The sequence below is a fragment of the Equus przewalskii genome, chromosome 15 (genome assembly GCF_037783145.1).
Source record: "Equus przewalskii isolate Varuska chromosome 15, EquPr2, whole genome shotgun sequence".
In the NCBI taxonomy this organism is placed as follows: domain Eukaryota; kingdom Metazoa; phylum Chordata; class Mammalia; order Perissodactyla; family Equidae; genus Equus; species Equus przewalskii.
The window spans coordinates 40,747,540-40,765,710 of record NC_091845.1 but is presented as its reverse complement, the minus strand read 5'-3'; the positions used below and the strand labels follow the sequence as shown (position 1 = coordinate 40,765,710).

At 37.1% G+C, this 18,171-nt stretch overlaps 1 protein-coding gene across 4 annotated transcripts in view; it reads right to left on the bottom strand.

Moving 5' to 3' along the window:
• SMARCC1 (SWI/SNF related BAF chromatin remodeling complex subunit C1) overlaps positions 1 to 18,171 on the bottom strand; it is a 165,586-nt gene that overhangs the window by 59,954 nt on the left and 87,461 nt on the right. For all 4 annotated transcript variants that reach the window (XM_070575546.1, XM_070575548.1, XM_070575549.1 and 1 more), the window contains exons 19-21: positions 15,524 to 15,583; positions 7,576 to 7,834; positions 6,204 to 6,365 (exon numbers count right to left, since the gene is read on the bottom strand). In XM_070575546.1, the coding sequence (XP_070431647.1) occupies positions 6,204 to 6,365; positions 7,576 to 7,834; positions 15,524 to 15,583 (481 nt within the window). The remainder of the gene's footprint in view (positions 1 to 6,203; positions 6,366 to 7,575; positions 7,835 to 15,523; positions 15,584 to 18,171) is intronic.

Here is an 18,171-nt window from a genome sequence, read left to right as displayed (position 1 = left end):
GCTACTTCCAGATACTATGAATGAATTTTACTGTTCATGCCATTCAAAGAAGCACCCCTTATAGATGCCAACGCTTCTTGCAGCAGTCTGAGCCATGCTTTGCAGACTGTGGAAGTCATACATTCACTAATCAATCAGGAAAATCTAGCCCCACAAGGACTAAGGTTGCTAGATTTTTTGTCCTCTCATAAATTCCACTAAACTAGAAATGGCTAAACTTGCAATCCGTTCCTTAACCACTAATGCTTTGTGGTATCAACTACCAAAAATTTTTAAAGACATATACATGTAAAAACACATCCCTGATTTTGCAAAGTACAGAAACTTCTTTGAATCAAATGAGAAGGCTTTGCCGACCCTTTTCAATTCCATGACCACAGGAAACCAAAAGACCCTACAAATGAACCAAAAACACAAAAAAGGTAGAGAAAAGTAAGACCTTTCCCAGGCATTCAATAGGTCCAGGTTTTCCCTGCCTGATCTGGGCACTGCCTCATGGTGGAGAATCAACAAAAAGCAACAGAGATGTGGCTTGGCTTGCTCATTTCAGTCTCCATCTAAGAGAAAGGAAAGTAAGCGAGTTTTCAAACTAAGAAATACTGTAGATCCTCTAAATTACTTTTTAATTCAAAGGGTGACACTCTAGATTAGTAATCAATGTCAAGAACAGTGAGGTCAATAATTTGTTCTGAGGGCTAGGGTGAGAGGTTTGATTAATCTGAAAATGTTTCCATATATGCAAAATGAGACTACTAGACTGATACTCTAAAGAAAACCAAAAGAACAACAGGGCAGAGTCTATGCAAGCTCATGGAACCATAAGATTTCAGACTTGAAGAGACCTCACTGATAGCTACTCAAACCACCCAGAAGAGAGCACCAGGAGTTCAGATGGTATCATCTGTGAAGTACTGGCTGGCAATTTTAATTTTTACTTCATATTATTTTTATTCCATAAAATAAACAAAAAAGACAAAAGAGAAGTACTGCAGCTGAAGCATAGGTTGTATAAATTGCACACAATTGAGACAAAGATGGAACTAATTAGGCAAGATGACAGCAATAAATCTTGAGCTTGAGTTATTCATCAGAAATTGTTTCATAAGGAATGAAAAGAAAAAGACTAACGAACAATGTAAGAAACACTGGGAATACACTTCTGATAATTGTATATAAAATGATATATTTATCTTGATGTGAAAATTAGTCTCATAACACACAGAAAACACTTCCCATTTGAGAAGCCATGTATTGCTTATGAAGCTACTTTATTAAAATTTTATTCCTCTTCAGGATCAAATAAACAAAAATAGGTAATTAAAAGTCCTTAATAGCAAAAACAACATCTGTCCAATATCACAGACTGGTATAGTTAAACAACACATTGTACAGATTATCTAAACATCTCTTTCATGTTATGGATAAGAGAATTCAGGGCTAGCAAAGGTAAGTAGCTTTTTAAAGTCATGCGGCTTTATGGGGCAGAACAAAAGGTAGAACCTATGTCTGCAAAATCCTAAAATCCAATAAACAACATTCAGAGACTTGCTTTAGATCCAGAGACTAACAGATTGAAAGTAAATTAACAGAAAAAGATATTCCATGCAAAAACAATAACCAAAAGAGAGCAGGAGTGGTATGTTAATATCAGATAAAATACACTTATAGACAAAAAAATGTTACAGGAGAAAAAGAAGGACATTATATAATGATAAACTGGTCAATCCATCAAAAAGATGTAACAATTATAAACAAGTATGCAACTAACAACAGAGCCTCAAAATGTATGAAACAAACTAGACAGAACTGAAGGAAGAAACAGACAGCTCAACAATAACAGTTGGAGATTTCAAGACATCACTTTCAATAAAGGACAGACCAATTAGAAAAAAGACAGACAAAGAGGCAGACAACTTGAACAACACTATAAACCAGCCACACAAACATACAGAGAAGACATCATTCAACAACAGCAGAATACAAAAAGGAATATTCGCCAGGACAGACAATATGTTAGGCAACAAAACAAGTCTCAGTAAATTTTAAAAGAAATCACACAAATTATCTTCTTTGAATACAATGGAATGAAATTAGAAATCAGAAAACAGAAGGAAATTTTAAAAATTCACAAATGGGTGAATATTAAACAACATACTCAAAGAACCAATGGGTCAAAAAGAAATCACAAGGGGGGCCAGCCCGGTGGTGCAGCAGTTAAGCTTGCGTGTTCCACTTCGGCTGCCCAGGTTCAGATCCCGGGTGTGGACCTATACGCCACTCATCAAGCCATGCTGTGGTAGGCAAAGATGGGCATGGATGTTAGCTTGGGCCAGTCTTCCTCAGCAAAAAGAGGAGGATTGGCAGTAGATGTTAACTCAGGGCTAATCTTCCTCAAAAAAAAAAATATATATATATAAAAAATTTAAAAATAAATAATAATTTAAAAAAAGAAAAAATTTAAGAAAATTTTAAAAAGAAATCACAAGGGAAATTAGAAGAATGAAAACAAAAATAAAATATATCAAAACTTACGGAATGCAGCAAAAGGAGAGGGAAAGTTATATAGCTAGAAAAGTCTGTATTAATAAAGAAGAAAGATCTCAAATCAGTATCCCATCTATCAACTTAAGGAACTATTAATTAAAAGAAGAGCAACTAAAATCAAGTAGAAGGGGAGTAAATAATAAAGATTAGAGTGGAGATAAATTAGAGAATAGAAAAACAATAGAATCACCAAAATAAAAAATTGGTTCTTTGAAAACAGAAAACAAAATTGACAGGCCTTTATCGAGATTGATGGAAAAAAACAAAAGAGTGGACCAAATAACTAAAATCAGGAATGAAAATGGGGACATTAACCAACCTTACAGAAATAAAAAGGACACCATGAACTTTTCAAAAGTTTTACTGAGATATAATTCACATACCATATGATCAACCCATTAAAAGAGCACAATTCAATAAATTTTAGTATATTCCCAAATTATGTGTAACCATTGCCACAGTAAATTCTAAAACATTTTCATCAGTCAAAAAGGAATCCCACACCCTTTAGCTATCATCCTCTTTAACCTGTCACTCTTAGCCCTAAGTAACCATTAATCTACTTTCTGACTCTATAGGTTCACCTATTCAGGATATTTTATATAATTGGAATTATGTAATATATTATCTCTTTTCACTGGCTTCTTACACCTAATGTTTTCTAAGTTCATCCATGATATGACATATGTCAATACTCAATTCCATTTTATCAACAAATAATATTATATTGTATATCACATTCTGATAATCCACTCATCAGCTGATGGACATGTGAGATTTCTATTTTTGGTTGCTATGTTTTTTTGTGTGGCCCACAAATTAGATAATGTACATGAAATGGAAAAATTCCTAGAAAGACACAAACTACCAAAACCGACTCAAAAGCAATAGAAAATCTAAACAGACTTAGAACAAGTAAACAAATTGAATCAGTAATCAAAAAACATTTAAAAAGCAAGCAAGCAAGCAAGAAAAAGCCCAGGATTTGATGGCCACACATGTGAATTCCGTCAAACATTTAAAGAAGGATGGGGGCTGGCCCAATGGCGTAGTGGTTGGGTTCACGCACTCTGCTTCGCTGGCTCATGGTTCACAGGTTTAGATCCTGGGCGCAGACCTACATGCCACTTGTCAAGCCACGCTGTGGCAGCATCAAATATACAAAGCAGAGGAAGACTGGCAGAGATGTTAGCTCAGGAATCTTCCTCAAGCAAAAAGAGGAAGATTAGCAACAGACGTTAGTTCAGGGCCAATCTTCCTCACAAAAATAAATAAATAATAAAGAAGAATGAACACCAATACTTCTCAAACTCTTCTGAAAAACAGAGGGAACAATTCCTAACTCATTCTTTGAGGTCAGTATTACCCCGATACCAAAACCAGACAACTATATCAGAATGAAAATGAAATGAGAAGTACTAATCAATTTCCCTGACGAAAACAGATGCAAAAATCTTCAACAAAATATTAGCAAACTTAATCCAATACGATATTAAATGGATTATTCACATTGATCAAATGGGGTTTATTGCAGAAATGCAAAGTGGTTCAACAGACAAGAATCAGCTAATATAAAACGATAGAGTAAAAATAATACACCACCATCTCAATACAGAAAAAGCAGTTGACGAAATTCAGTACCCTTTCACGATAAAAACACTCAACAAACTAGAAATAGAAGAGAACTTACTGAACTTGATAAAAGGAATCTAGAAAAATCCAACAGCTAACGTCATACTTAGTGATGAAACCCTAAAAGCTTTCCCAAGATTAGAAAAACAATCTCATTTACAATAGCATCCAAAAAAATAAAACACATAGGAGAAGGTCCTGCAACTAAGATATACAATTATATACTGGGGGGATTTGGGGAGATAAAGCAGGAGGGAAAAAAACCCCACATAGGAATAAATTTAACCAAGGAAATGCAAGACAGGTGCCAAGAAAATACAAGACTAAAACCTTCAAAACATTGGCCCCATTGCCAAGTGGTTAAAGTTCCTCATGCTCTGCTTTGGCAGCCCAGGTTCACTGGTTTGGACCCCAGGTGCAGACCTACTCCACTCATCAGCCATGCTGTGGAGACATCCCATATACAAAATAGAGGAAGACTGGCACAGATGATAGCTCAGGGCTAATCTTCCTCAAGCAAAAAAAAGAGGAAAATTGGCAACAGATGTTAGCTCAGGGCAAATCTTACCGGGGGGGGGGGGGGGGGGGGGGGGGGGGGAACAAAAAAAAACTTCAAAACATTGCCTAAAGAAATCAAAGAAGACCTAAGTAAATGGAATCCTATGTTCATTAGATTTAAAAGACTTAATATTGTCGATATGGCAGTAGTTCTCAAATTGAATGCAAATAAAAATCACAATGAGATAGCACTTCACACCCACTAGGTTGCATATTAAAAAAAAGGGAGGGAAAATACAAGTACTGGTGAGAATGTGGAGAAACTGAAACCTTCATACATTGCTGGTGGGAACAGAAAATGATATAACCACAATGGAAAACAACTTAGTAGTTTCTCAAAAAGTTAAACATAGAATTAACATATAATCCAGAAATTCTACTCCTAGGCACCTGAAAAGCAAAAATCCTATGCTCACAAAATAATTTGTACATGAATGTTCATAGCAGCATTATTCAAGATAGTGAAAAAATGGAAACAATATCCATGAACCGATGAAAAGATACACAAAATGTGGTATATATCCACTCAAAGATGCTTTCAGCATAGAAAGGAATGAAGTACTGATTTGTACTACAACATGGATAAACTAAAAACATCACACTAAATGAAAGAAATCAGCCACAAAGGGCCACGTATTGCATGATGCCATTTACAGGAAACGTCCAGAATAGGCAAATCTATAGAGACAGAAAGCAGATTAGTGGTTACCAGGACTGAGGAGAGAAAGGAATGGGGAGTGACTGCTTAATTGGTATGGGATTTTCTTCTGGGGTGATGAAAATGTTCTGAAATTGGATAGTCGTGATGGATGCACAACACTGTAAATGTGCTAGAAGTCACTGGATTTAACTATTGTTAAGTGATTAAAATGGAGAATTTTACATTATATGAATTTTACTTCAATTTAAAAATAACCAAAAAGAATAAGAATGGTTTTTACCTAGCAACATATAAGTTAAAATAACCACGAAAGTCCTTTCAGTGTTCTTATGTCTGTATGTTCAAAACCTAGATCTAAAAACTAGGCGTCAGATACTTCACAACTATGATATTATTAATAGTTACGAAATAATTTTTTAATTCTAGCTACCATAAAAAGAAGAGATAAGAGAAAAAATCATATACAGTCATGCATCACTTAGTGACAGGGATACATTCTGAGAAATGTGTCATTAGGTGATCTCATCACTGTGCAAATATCACACAGTGTGCTTACACAAACCTAGATGGTATAGTCTACGACACACCTGGGCTACATGGTACCAATCTTATGGGAGCACCATCATATATGCAGTTCACTGCTGACCAAAATGTCATTGTGTGCTGCATGACTGTACTAATCTTAAGAGAGAAGCTTATACCGATCATTGTACTCACTTTTAAGTGCAAGCAAACCCAATTATTTTAGCAAGCTAATAAGAAAATACAACATCTATTAACCCTGTCCTTGGGAGCAGCAGTGACTCACCAAGTTTCTCTGGTTCATCCGGCCCTGTGCCTGCAATGCAGCTGCTCTCCAGGCCATAGGTGGGATCCACTTTCCCAGAGGCTCGTGCTGCTTCCTGTACTTTCTTCACATGAGCTTCAACCAATTCCAGTGGTACCTCTTCCCGAACCCGAGAAAATTCCTCTGTTCAAGAATAAAAACAGAAGTGACCTGGTTTTGCCCAAATATTTGCTTCAATGTAAATCACTAAGAAATTCAACACAACATTAGTATCTTGCATGTAGTGACCTTTCTGAGGACTTGGTCTTATCCAGTGACAAAATAAGAAGGCTAAATGACATAATCGTGTACAGTAATGAAATTCTATGTCTCTACGTTTTACCTTACATGCCACAGTACCTTGCTATACAAATAAAAGATATTTAAATGTCTATCAATAACAATCAAAATTGCTGTCCAAATTTTATCTAACACAGCTAGCTAGATTGACAAACAAGAAAACAGCAAGGATTAAACCACCAGAAAGATAAGAAAGAGTTGTATGGTGTGCGAAAGTTCTAATTATAATTAATATAATCCAAAAATGTTAAATGGGGGACCAGCCTGGTGGCACAGCAGTTAAGTTTGCATGTTCTGCTTCGGTGGCCCAGGGTTCGCCAGCTCAGATCCCGCTTGCGGACCTAGCACTGCTTGTCAAGGCATGCTGTGGCAGGCATCTCACATACAGAGGAAGATGGGCATGGATGTTAGCTCAGGGCCAGTCTTCCTCAGCAAAAAAGAGGCGGATTGGTAGCAGATGTTAAGTCAGGGCTAATCTTCCTCAAAAAAAAAAAAAAACTTAAATGGACTCCCTTTGCCAGTTACATCAAATTCCAAATGAATCACAAAATATACCATTAAAAATTGTTTTGCCCAGCCAATTCTTCTTTTCGAGGAAGATTAGCCCTGAGCTAACATCCACTGCCAATCCTCCTCTTTTTGCTGAGGAAGACTGGCCCTGAGCTAACATCTGTGCCCATCTTCCTCCACCTTACATGTGGGACCCCCACCATAGCATGGCCCGCCAAGCAGTGCCATGTCCGCACCCGGGATCCGAACCAACGAACCCTGGGCCGCCGAAGCGGAACGTGCGAACCTAACCACTGTGCCACGGGGCTGGCCCTGCCCAGCCAATTCTTAATAAACATTTGTGTTTTACTTTCAAGTGTTATAATACTTTTAAATATAACATGGTATCTTTAAGGGACAATATAGTTGATCTTTTTGTTATTTATATAACAGAAAGGAATGTAACAGCTGATATTTAAATTTGAGATAACATTAATATGAAGGAAAGTATTAAACCATTATCTGAAATTGTTGTGCTGTCAAGATGGTTTAGGAAAATCCATACCCAAAGCTGCTTTTGCTGCAGCAGATGCCACACGAGGGTCCACCACAGATGCCAAAAAAGCAACAGTGCTCATGACTGGGTTTCCTGATTGACTGAAGGGGACAGGCTGGTAGGCCAAGGGCCCAAGAGAAGCATCTGAATTCTCAAGGTATGGGTCCTCAATGGGAAGCCTCAAAAAGTGGAGGATGCATTCATCCTGAGTACGACTTCCAACATGTTCTGATACTTTGTTCCAATCATCCTTGTACATCTCCAGGGCCTAAAACAGAAAAAAAACAGGAGCGTTAATATCAGGTAACAAGGAAGTAATATGTAATAACATGAGAAGTCTGTGACTATTCTTTAGATAGGTTTTTAAAAAAATAATGAAAATGTTTATATGAAAACAGGAAGATCTGACAGCTCTCCTTATATTAAATTCTTAATCAGGCAAGATAAATAAATAATAAAAGGCACGCATATTGTAAAGGAAGAAGTACAACTGCCTTTTGTTAATACACACAAGATTGCTTATACAGAAAAACCTAAGAAACTCACTAAAAAGGCAGTAAAATGAAAAAGCTTAGCAAGGTTACAGGATAGAAGGGCAACAGAAAAACTCAATGATATTTCTATATATATGAGCAATGAAAAATTTTAAGTTGGAAAAAAGTATTTAAAAATAGCATAAAATGAAATACCTAGAATATAATAAAATATGTATAAGATCAATATCCAAAAAAGAAAAAAGACATGCTGAGAGAAATCAAAGACCTAAATAAACGAAGTACTGTGTTCTTTCAGTGGAAGTCTCAATATTGTTAAGACGTCAATTCTCTCCAAAATGAACTACGGGTTAATGCAATTCCATTCGAACTCCAAGCTTTTTTTTGTTATCAATTAAAGAAATGACACTAAAATTTATAAAGTATATAAATTTCTAGTTTTAAAACTTATAATTTTTCAGAGAAAATGCGGGAAACCTCCAATAAAAAGAGGAAAAGCAGTCTTCAAGGCAGAGAATGACAGAACAGTATAAAGAAAATCAGAACTATGCGGTGCTAAGTCAAGGAATTAACTGGGTAAAAAGAATCTATTCAGTAGCTTACCAAAGCACTACTCTCAAATAGTTCTCCTAGGGCCATGATTCTCAACCAGGGCAGTTTTGGCCATGTCTGCAGACATTTTTGATTGATACAACCGGGGAGGTGTTCCTGGCATCTAGTGGATAGAGGCCACGAATGCTGTTAAACATTCTACAGCGCACATAATAGCCCCCACAACAAAGAAACTATCTGGCCCAAATGTCAATAGTGGCGTGGCTACAAGCCTTGCTCTAGAGCCTGACTTGCTGATCTACACTGAAACCGCTTGCTATGATAGTTCTCTCCATGTTTACCTGCCTCAGTGAATCCCTAACCCTGGGTTCCAAGTGCTGTTCCAGGCTTTCTTTCTCACTGGAGTGGTACAGGACTCCTCAAAACGCGAGCCAACAAATGGTCTTACTCATTAAATCCTTGAAAAACAAGGTTAGCTCTGGGTTTCCTCTGGATAGTCAGTGGCCTCAGATAGTTATAGAAGGAGTTACTTAGAAAAAAGACCCAGCCTGTAGCAAAAAAGAAAAATCAATCTACCTTGCTAGGGTCCTTGGGGCCAGAAACATTTAGCAGGGGCCATCTTAAGTTCTTGATTATGGGTAGAGATTTTCTTAGCATGCTCTATCATAACCTTTTCAAACAAACTTATTATTAAAAAAAAAAAGGTTTCCTTTATTCATTTTCCTTCAGCCAGAGAAAAATAAAGCTCAAGAAGGTTGTCTAAGGAATTCTTTGACACAAAATTCAAGCAAGAGTCAGCGTCCAGAAAAGCGTAAGGCTGAGAAACAGTGAACTTCTGAGCCTAGGCACTGGTGGTAGCGTTACATAAGAGGGGCAGATTGAAGAGATGTTTTCAAAACAGAACATGATGACAGACTGGCCAGGAAGGACAGACAGGTGACATATAGAGAAAAGCTATCAGATTAGTAGATGTTTTATGATACTACAAAACACCTTAATTCCTCCTGCCATAACCTGGGTAATCACCATTACTTACCTGGATTCTCAGAATTTTATGTCTCTCTATCCTTAAATTCATCCTACTTTCTGATGGCAGAATGTACTATGTTTCAGACAAGACACTGTCTCTCCCCTGCCTAAAACTATTTCATTGTTCATCATTATCTTATGGAATTAAGGCCAAACATGATTGGGGCTCTGCCTACTTCTTCTACCACACTCCCAACTCTTTTGTTCCAGGAATACCCAGATCCCACACTGTTCCTAAGTATTGTGGCTATGTACAGTTTGTTCTGCACTAGAAATATGCATTGGAATCAACAAAGCTGTCCCATTTCCCAGGAAGCTGTTCATTACATCTCATTCACCCAGCCTAGCTACACAGCCACTCCTCTGTATGTGTTGTGCTCTGGGTGCACCTCAAACTGTGTAGCTGAGGACATGGCACTCATTTTTCATTTTATCTGTTTGTGTCACCTGCTAAACTATAAATCCCTTAATTGCAGAGACTATGGCCTATCTCAATCTGCAGTGTCTGTTACAGTGCCTGAGGCACAGTAGCCAATAAAATTTGCTGAACTTAACCACAGGGAACTGGACAAAACCAAGAAAGGAATTTGACCTTTTCCTATGGCTCCAAATGTTAAAAAAAACCCCACAAAACACAACACATAAAACCACACTGTAAAAAAGGCTTTTCTTCAAGACAAGTTTTTTTTTTTACCGGAAGACATACTCATCTAAAGTATAATTTAAAATTACACAGGAAAAAAATCTTTCTTGGGTTGCATATCAAGGAAAGGTATATCAAGTGCATGCACGCTGTCAGAAAATCTCTGAGGCTGCTTACTGAATATCTCCTAATGCGACCGCTTCTGTAAATCTAGCCAGTATAAGATACGTGAAAATTCTAGTGATAAACAAACATTAATAACTCTCATGGACTTTATTTTCAGGTACAAGACTTTACATCCATTGATTATCTAAGGGAAAATAAATACAAGGCATGAGAAAGCAAAGCAGGCATGAGAAAGACTAAAGTTAACAAGGGAGAAACGATAAGCTCACAGATACAAGTCTTGTCAATATCAAGCCCAGGGCAATTATAAATGACCAGGAAGAATACTGCAATTAATTGTAGACTTAAAAGCAATTGTGAAAGCCTCTTTTTAAAATCTCCTTAATCACTATGTAATAGAATGGCACCATTTCTTCTTTGATTTTGGCCCCATGATTCTGTCTACGCAATTTCAAACTGCCGCAGGGACTGAGTTATTAGCCTTTGTGGCTTCCTACACTGATGACAGATTTTCAGGTGAAACACATGAAATTCCTCACACATTTTACAAATAAAATTTTACTAAAACAAGTCTCCAACACCTTGATCTTATGCAATATTTTTTTTAAAAAGCTCATATAGAGACTTATATTATCTTTCATGTCTACCAATCAAAGATTTTTTTCAAACTGCATTCATTTGTCCAATGTGTAGATTCCACTTTGGTTATTTGCAAAATTGAAATTATGCCTCCAATACTTGTGATAAGACAATCAACTGAACACAACCAAAGATAACAACTTGTAGCTTTCCATACAACAACTATCCTTTGATAAGAGATTATACCAAACAAAATCTTTTGTAAATAAAAGTGAGTGATCTCAAGAATAATCTGAAATATTTGGCATGCTGCCAAATTTGTCAACCTATTCACTAGGGAGAAATTGACTGTTTTTTTGGTTATAAATCCATTAAAAACTTTTTATCTGACTTTATGTTCTTAAGCTATTAATTACTGGTAAATAACTATATAAATAGAAGGTGTTAATAGTAAACAATGCTGTTGGGAAGCCTTTTATTTCTCTTTGCCTAAGCACAGACAACACCTGTTGATTCAACTACATGCTTAAAAGAAAAAATCAACCACTGCACAGGGCCCACCTGCAGGAGAGAAAATGCACTATTGTGTAAGGATACTGTGGTTTTCCTGGGTATGTTCAGGGTAAACAGCAGCTCAGCCATTCTGACCTCATTCTGTACGTACTATCCACTAATCTTAAATGTAGAAGAGGAGAAAATTTTGAGTATCACTGTGCAGCAAGAAAAAGAACTGATAGTGAGACTACTGTTCCAGTTGGTGTTGCACAACTAAATTTCTCCCCAGAGCCCTGAGATTCTAAAACAGCAATATAAATATACATTATAGTCCCCTGCAAGTAATGAGAATTTTTAAATTAACATCCATGACAGACACGACTAGACAAAACAGCCCTGAAACAAATAAAAAGTGGCTCAGAAAAGAAGCTCTCTGCACATCACTGATACTGAATGGGCAGACAAGAATAAATTAAAGTACTGGTAAAAACCCAGAAGGAAGAAATCTTTTTGAATTTTGATCCAGAGAGAGAGACACAAAGAGAGAGAGAGAACAAGGAAAAGTAGCAGACAGTGTAAGAAAGAAAAGGAAATAGTTAATACACCTCTAAAACTTAAGGAATCAGTTTGGAATAACTAAAAAAACCAAATTAAAGCAGTACAGAAATGTCCGATAACATCAGGCCCAGTGTAACTCAAAATGTGGTTTGGAGACCCATGGGGCACCAGACTTTCAGGGGAACTGAGAGATCAAAACCATTTTTCATAATAATACCAGAATATTATTGCCTTTTTCATTATGTTGACTTTTGTACTGATGGTGAAAAAAGTAATGGTGGTTGAATTGCTGGTCCCTTAGCATGAATCAAGGCAATGGTACCAGACAGTGTTAACTTAAAGTCACTTTATTCTTCACCGCCACAAAACAAAATAAGCCAACTTTACTTAAACGTTTTCTTAATGAAATAGTAAAAATAACTAATTTTATTGACTCTAAACATCTAAACCCATGTGTTTTTAATATTCGGTGCTATGAAACATGAGGTACACAAGAGGACTAAATATCAATTATCAAAGCATGATGGCTGCCTAAAGGAAAAGCATTTTTGCGATACTTTGAATTTCAAACCTAACTAGCCACTATTTTCATTAAACAACATTTTTACTAGAACAAATGGTTAACACACCATGGTTTCACAGTTATCTGGCCAACATTTGCTCATAAACAAACAAGGATTCTCAAAAATCTCACTTCAAGGAAAACAACTGATAGTGCTCATTGCCAATGATTAAGTGAAAATTAGAATTCTCAAAAATACGTATCTGCCATGAAAGCTTGTCCTACTACTTAAAAAAGAGTTTTTCTGATGAGATGAGACTGGTAATAATATCAGATGAGATTTTTTTGATATTGTATAATGAACTGTATCAACATTTGGAAGATGCGCATAATTCAGTAATATCAATGTAAGGTGTTACACAAACATACATAGATAAAAGATCTATCACAAGCACAAGAGAGACCAATGGATTCCACACTACAACTGACCCTCAAGAAACTATCAGTGGTCAAGTTTTAATGTAGTATCAAGTAAGAATATCCATTATTATCTGCAAAGATCATTAACATACCTCTCCTGTTTCTAACTACATACGCTGGTGATGCCAGATTTTCTTAATATACTTAAACTAAAACAATGTATCTGACAGAAAGGCAAATATGAAAATCTAGCTGTGTTCTAGTAAGCCAAACATTATAGAGATTTGCTAAAATGTATAACGCCACACTTCTCACTAGTATCTTTCATTTTCCAAAAGCTAACTTACTTATTTTTCTGCTGAGGAAGATTCGCCCTAAGCTAACATTCACTGCCAACCCTCCTCTTTTCTTTTTTTTTGATTGAGGAAGATCAGCCCTGAGCTAACATCTGTGCCAATCCTTCTCTATTTTTTTGTATGTGGGACACCTCTACGGTGTGGCTGGTGAGTGGAGTAGTTCCGCGCCCAGGAACCAATCCCAAAAACTCAGGCCATTGAAGCCGAGCACGCAGAAATTTAACCCCTTGGCCACGGGCCAGGCCCTCCAAAAGCTATTTTTTCATAAAAATGTTGATTATGTTGACTCGCAATGGGTTTACTGCTATTTTTAAGTGAATTAAATATTTTTCAGTTTTAATTTTTAATATAGAAAACATTAACCAAGTCACATAAATGAAAGCTCTTTGGAGTCCTCAATATAATTTTTAAGAGTGTAACTGTTGTCCCGAGACCAGAAAGTTTAAGAACTGCTGACCTGGTCTAACCTTATACTTGATTTCTGAATTGTGTATTTTACCCCCGATACACAACTTTGGATCAGATGGAATACTCTAGTGAAAGGGAGCTCTCTTCTTCCACAAATTCATTTAGTTATAAATGGTGCAGATGCTGTCAGTAAATTACCAGCAGGAATCACGTTCTTCCAGGTTGACCCCACTACTGAAATCACAAAGCCAGGTATTAGTTTTCCCAGGATCACACGCAGGTGATTATGAGACTCATTCTGATCAATGAGATACAAAGGAAAGACTGATGAGGGGCTTCTGGGAGAGCTTTTCCTTCCAAGAAGAGCCTGAGAAGAAAAGTCTCCAACTTTCTTCCTGTTTTGAATGGGGATGTGAAGGCTGCAATTAACCAGCCTTCCTGTGACCAGAAGAGAACACACAAAAAGATAAAAAGTGGACAGCTAAGGAAGGTGGAACAAAACAACACAAAAGCTAGGGACCTGATGAAATAATTGAGCAGCGGAAACAATCTTGGAATTGCTAATCTGAAGAAATCTAGTTGAACACAAACCAATGTCCTTTTGGTTTAACCTACTGCTAGTCAGATTATCTGCTCCTTGCAGGCAAAAGCATTCCTAACAGATTTAACAATAAAGTTCCTCATATGGTCCTAATTCAGCACCCACAGACACATTCTATCCACAAATATTAAGTGGATCATGTAGGCTCCATTTTACTTAAACAATTGTTCTGTAACTAAAGACAAAGGGTTCTTCTTCAGAAATGATTGATAAATATAGAAGCAAATAGTTTTTCCTACCCTTCAGACTAGAAATAATGGCTAAGATCTAGCTGTGTCAGTATTTGCAAGAATCTCCAAAGACATGAAGAAATCCAAATAAGCATTCAATAAACTGATTGACAGAGACACCACGCATTATCACTGGTTTACCATAGTTTCTGCTTTCAATAGTGTTTTCAATGGCAGATGTCTTTAGCTACTTCTCTGGAATCCTTCTGGGAAATATAACGGATGTGCACTCAAATGCATACAAGCACAGTAGGGATCTAATCTACAATGACTGAGGTGGGCTAAGTTAAGAAAAACTGGAATCTGAAAAACTGCCCCACTTCAAAGGAACATCTGCTACTCAAGGGCAGCCAATTATTGCTATGTGGAAATGAGACCCTGGTATTGCCAGATCTTCAAAGTTTGGAGGACAAGTTCGAAATCTAGACTACTTTGGCAAAGCTCCAATATGTGTTTAAATGTTGGCAAAAAAATTTAAAACCAAAAAACCCAACCTGGGGGGCTGGCCCCGTGGCCGAGCGGTTAAGTTCGCACGCTCCGCTGCAGGCGGCCCAGTGTTTCGTTGGTTCGAATCCTGGGCGCGGACATGACACTGCTCATCAAACCACGCTGAGGCAGCGTCCCACATGCCACAACTAGAAGGACCCACAACAAAGAATATACAACTATGTACCGGGGGGCTTTGGGGAGAAAAAGGAAAAAAGTAAAATCTTTAAAAAAAAAAAAAAAAACCCAACCTGGGCCAAAATAACACATATCCAGGCTTGATTTCCCCTACGGAAAGTCAGAATGTCACCTCTAGTGTGATATTTAAATAATAACAGCCCAGGAAAACACTGTTAAAACTCATCACATGGATCAAATATTTTCAGGATAAATTCCAAAGGTATATTTAAAGTCCTAGTCACAGAAACTGTATCCATCTCATACGTGAATAAAGGGGCCACATCAGTAATCTGCTTACCTCCAGGAGTAGAAGGGTTTCCTGTTCAGTCCATTCTCTTCCCGCACTAGCACCTTTACTCTAAAGAAACAAAATCAGAATTTACTTATTCCTAAAGGCTGCATATGGAGCTCAGCAAGATTCCTTTCTATGTTCAGGGCACAGGTTTATACAAACCACCAAAGTCAGTCCCTGAGTAAAAGGAATAAAAAGCACAAGAAACCTAAACTTCAAACAGAAAGGCTGGCTTATTTCAAAGATTTCTTGATGTCTACCAAGGACTCATGGATTAATCAAACATTTAATTTCCAATATTTTGATATTCAAAAATACGTTTTGAAGCTACAAAGGCATAGTATTTTAATGCATACTGGAATCAGCTATTATACTGTAAACAAAAAACAAACATTTGGTATAACTTAAAGGCAGTACTTTTTCCAAGAAAAAATTGTAGTAGATATAAAGCAGATTCCTGATTCCAACTGCAATAAGTTCATACTATTTCACTTTTAACATCTCCTGATTAAAACAATCTCCCAGGGATTCCCTAAACTCCAAATCACCTTTCCCATGAGAATCTCATTTAACTGAAAATTTATGTGAGCATAGGGGTATAAGAAAACTGAGTTTGCGTTATGTAAAAATTTTGTAAAAGTTATGTAAAAATTAGAATTTAGGGGCTGGCCCCAAAGTGGTTAAGTTCACAGGCTCCACTTTGGTGGGCGAGGTTCGCTGGTTCGGATCCTGGGCACAGACCTAGCACCACTCATCAAGCCATGCTGAGGCAGTGGCCCACACAAAAGAACTAGAAGGACATAAAACTAGGATATACAACTATGTAATGGGGGGCTTTAGGGAGGAAAAAAATGAGAGGTCAGAGTTCAAATCACACCTTTAAAAGAAAATTAAAATTTATCAACTGATTCATATTTCTTGATTTGCAGACCCTAAACCATAGATATACAGAGTACAGGATGTGTAGTATACTTGACATTATTCTTTAGCTGCAGATGTTACTAATTCAAAATATATATTCAAACATATTCATTCTCTGAAAACTCTATTCCTTTGTATTTAAGTGGTATCTATTGTAATTTGTTTTCTCTCGTTTCTAATTTGCTTCATTTGAACACTCTTTTTTTTTCTTAGTTAGTCTGGCTAAGGGTTTGTCAATTTTGTTTATCTTCTCAAAGAACCAGCTCTTAGTTTCACTGATTCAATCTACTGTTTTCTTGGTTTCAGTTTCATTTCTTTCTCCTCTAATTTTTACGATTTCCCTCCTTCTGCTGACTTTGGGCTTGCTTTATTCTTCTTTTTCTAATTCTGACAGATGTAGCTGAAGATTACCTATCTGAGATTTTTATTTGTTAAGGTGGGTTGCACAGTGCTATCAATTTCCCTCTTAGGATCACTTTTGCTGCATGACATATGAGTTCGTATGATGTATATTCATTTTCATTTGTCTCTAGATATTTTTTAATTTCCCCTTTAATTTCTTCAGTTATCCACTGGTTGCTCACAGAAGCATGTTGTTTAGTCTCCACACATCTGTCACTTTCCCAGCTTTTTCCTTTAGCTGATTTCTAGTTTCAAAGCATTATGTTTGGAAAAGATGCTTGATATGATTTCAATCTTCTTAAATTTATTTAGCCTGCCATGTTTCCCAACAAATGGTCTATCTTTGAGAATGTTCCATGTGCACTTGAGAAGAATGTGTATTCTGCTATTTTTGAATGGCGTGTTCTATATATATCTATTAAGTTCATCTGGTCTAGCTTTTCATTTCATTCCACTATTTCCTTGTTGACTTTTTGCCTGGATGATCTATCCACTGATGAAACTGAAGTGTTAAGGCCCCCTACTCTTATTGTGTTGATGTTAATATCTCCTTTTAGGTCTGTTAATAGTTGTTTTATGTACTCTGGTGCTCTTATGTTAGGTGCATATATACTCGTGTTATGTACCCTTGGTGGAATGTCCTTTCAGTCATTGTATACTGCCCCTCTTTGTCTCTCATTGCCTTTTTTATCTTGCAGTCTGCTTTGTCTGATATAAGTAGGGCAACACCTGCTTTTTTTTGCTTGCCATTGGCTTGAAGTATCATCTTCCATTCTTTCATTCCTTCCATTCCTCTGGGTCTGTGTTTGTCTTTAGAGCTGAGATGTGTTTCCTGGAAGCAGCATATTGTTGGGTCCTGTTTTTAAATCTATCCAGCCACTCTGGGTCTTTTGATTGGAGAATTCAACCTGTGTGCATTTACACTGATTACCGATACATGAAGTCTTAATACTGACATTTTATCCCTTGTTTTCTGGTTGTTCTGTATTTCCCTTGTTTCTCATTCCAGGTATTTCTGACTGCCAATTCACTTTGGTGGTTCTTTTTTTTTGGAGGAAGATTAGCCCTGAGCTAACATCTGCTGCCAATCCTCTTTATGCTGAGGAAGATTGGCCCTGAGCTAACATCTGTGCCCATCTTCCTCTACTTAATATGTGGGATGCCTACCACAGCATGGCTTGCCAAGTGGTGCCATGTCCGCACCCAGGATCCGAACCAGCGAACCCCGGGCCGCCAAAGAAGAATGTGCAAACTTAACCCCTGCACCACCGGGCTGGCCCCCAACTTCGGTGGTTCTTTATGATGGTTTTCTCAGTTTTCTCTTTATTTAT